Genomic DNA, 2071 nt, shown 5'->3' with positions numbered 1-2071 from the left:
CCCCCCCCCCCCCCCCGCAATATGACTAAGGACCAGTGACCACCCAGGAGATCCAGGGGGCCAGACTGGCCTTGGGGCACGGCGGCTCTGCCCCCCCCCGCCCCCCCGCCCTCCAGCCCACGCTGGGCTTGCCAGCAGGGGAGATGGACCGGCCGCCAGGGCTCCAGCTTACCAGGGGCACCAGGAAGGGGCTGAGCAGGGCCGCAGTGGTGGCTGCGTGGTTGGTGGTGTCGGGCCCAATGACAGCCAGGGCCGCAGGCGAATAGTGGGAAGGGTCTGCTCGGATCTCTAGGTGACGCGTGCCCGGCAGGGAGAGCACACTGAGGGCGGCGTACACATTGGCCGACTGCGAGCACACGTCGTACAGCTGGTACCCCAGGGTGACGTTGGGCAGCAGGGCTGTGGAGTTGTTTATCTCCTGGATGCCAAACCGCATGGCCTGGAAAAGGTGGTAGCCGTGGCCGTTGAAGCTGTCGGGCCTGTAGAGAAAGCCTCGCTGAGAGTCAAGACGGGCTGGGCCTTGCTGAGACCCTCTTTGGGTTGGGGCGAGGGGGGTGGGTGTAGAAAGGAAGCTCTGGGGTCACCTGTACAGTCCCCTACAACCGTGACCTCCGTGCAGGCCCTGAACCACACACTCAGTTGTGTGAACAGGCCTTTGAGGGCGCCTAGGTGGCTCAGTCGGTTAAGCGTCCGACTTTGGCTCAGGTCATGATCTCACGGTTTGTGGGTTCGAGCCCGGCATCGGGCTCTGTGCTGACCACTCAGAGTCTGGAGCCTACTTCAGATTCTGCGTCTCCCTCTCTCTCTGCCCCTCCCCTGCTCACTCTCTGTCTCTGTCTCTCAAAATAAAATAAAGACATTAAAAACAAACAACGAAAGACATAAAACAACAACAACAACAAAGCACTCTAACAGCCGGGACAAAATCATCGATTACAACTCAGAACCAGGGAAGGTCCAGCATGGGCTTGCCGTTGGTGACGGTAGGATGGGGAGGGATGGGAGGTGGCCCCAGAGGCAGAAAGGGCAAGGTGCTCACTGAGGACAGAGGACAGGCGGAGGTCCTAGAGGCACAGACCCCCCCACTCACCTGTCACAGAGCGTCACCGTGGGCTGGCGCCGCACCCCCGGACAGTCAGAGTGCAGAGGGAACAGGCCTGCAAGTAGGTAGTCCCCAGGGAGGCTGAAGTCGGCCGACACCTCTGTGCTGTGGCAGCTGAGAGCCCAGCAGCAGCAGAGGGAGAGCTGCAGGCTGACCAGGGGGGCCGCCAGGAGCGACATGCTGGCCAGTCAGTCCTGTGCCTGGCATGGCTGACGGGCACCCTCTGGCCGGCCCGGCCGTTTAAATAGAATCGACAGCAGCCACCCAGATGCTTCCCAACCTCACGTCTGTGCCAGGGGTGGGGCTGGAACCCAGTTGTGGGAACCTGGCTGTTTGCCTTGGCCTTCCGGGCCTGTGGTCCCACTCAGGAACTGGGCAGGGTAAAGGCACAGGTGCAAACCAGGTGGCGGCCGCTGCCCCTTCCTCTGGACGGTTCTGGGCTCTGTTCTCGCTCTGCTGCCTGTGGCTTCACCTGACTCAGAAAGGGAACCCAGGTGTTTTGAGGGGTGGGGGTCATTGGAAGGCAGGAACACGGCGTCTCTGGGGGACAGAAAGCGGATGGAGCTGTAGCTTTTAGAACCTTTTACCTGGGCCTCAGTTTGCCAAATGAGACCGACTTTGAGTTGACCTCCTCCCAGTCCTCAGTCTTTGGACACTGAAATTTTGAGTGAATCATCCTGGGTTCGCCTTCTTATCCAGGGTGTCCCCCTTCAGCCCAAAGACAACTGCATGCAAACTCGGCATGCAAATAGACTAGTTTTGTTTAAACTGCCAATCCTGGCTCTTTTTCTGCCAGAAAAAAAATTCCAAGTGGATTTCCGGAGAGGTGGCCCTGGACTCCGAGTGGGGTATCTGGCCGGGGTGGGGCTTTTGCATAATGTAAATAGGGCCCTGGGTAGGACGGTCCGACTTCGTGTGACCCAGGCGGCGGTCCCTGAAACCCCCGGGGCCGACGAGAGCCTCCGGGGG

General features: G+C 60.4%; 1 protein-coding gene across 1 annotated transcript; it reads right to left on the bottom strand.

Annotated features, from left to right (window-relative positions):
- Positions 1-25: 25 nt before the first annotated feature.
- On the bottom strand, positions 26-1673 carry LOC115297798 (taste receptor type 1 member 1-like). Its single transcript, XM_029945929.1, has 2 exons — positions 1091-1673; positions 26-479 (listed from the first exon to the last, which is right to left on the bottom strand). The coding sequence occupies exons 1-2, from the start codon at positions 1279-1281 to the stop codon at positions 26-28; spliced, it is 645 nt and encodes a 214-aa protein (XP_029801789.1). The 5' UTR covers positions 1282-1673.
- Positions 1674-2071: the final 398 nt, after the last annotated feature.

This window comes from Suricata suricatta, chromosome 8, assembly GCF_006229205.1.
Source record: "Suricata suricatta isolate VVHF042 chromosome 8, meerkat_22Aug2017_6uvM2_HiC, whole genome shotgun sequence".
Lineage (NCBI taxonomy): Eukaryota > Metazoa > Chordata > Mammalia > Carnivora > Herpestidae > Suricata > Suricata suricatta.
This window is presented reverse-complemented; position numbering and strand designations above follow the sequence as displayed.

What these genes read in the sequence shown, in the direction of transcription:
- LOC115297798 (XM_029945929.1), bottom strand. Translation starts at nt 1,281, where the DNA reads ATGTCGCTCCTGGCGGCCCCCCTGGTCAGCCTGCAGCTCTCCCTCTGC. An exon ending in ACGGTGACGCTCTGTGACAG is followed by an intron (nt 480 to 1,090) that starts GTGAGTGGGGGG and finishes CTTTCTCTACAG; the next exon opens with GCCCGACAGCTTCAACGGCC.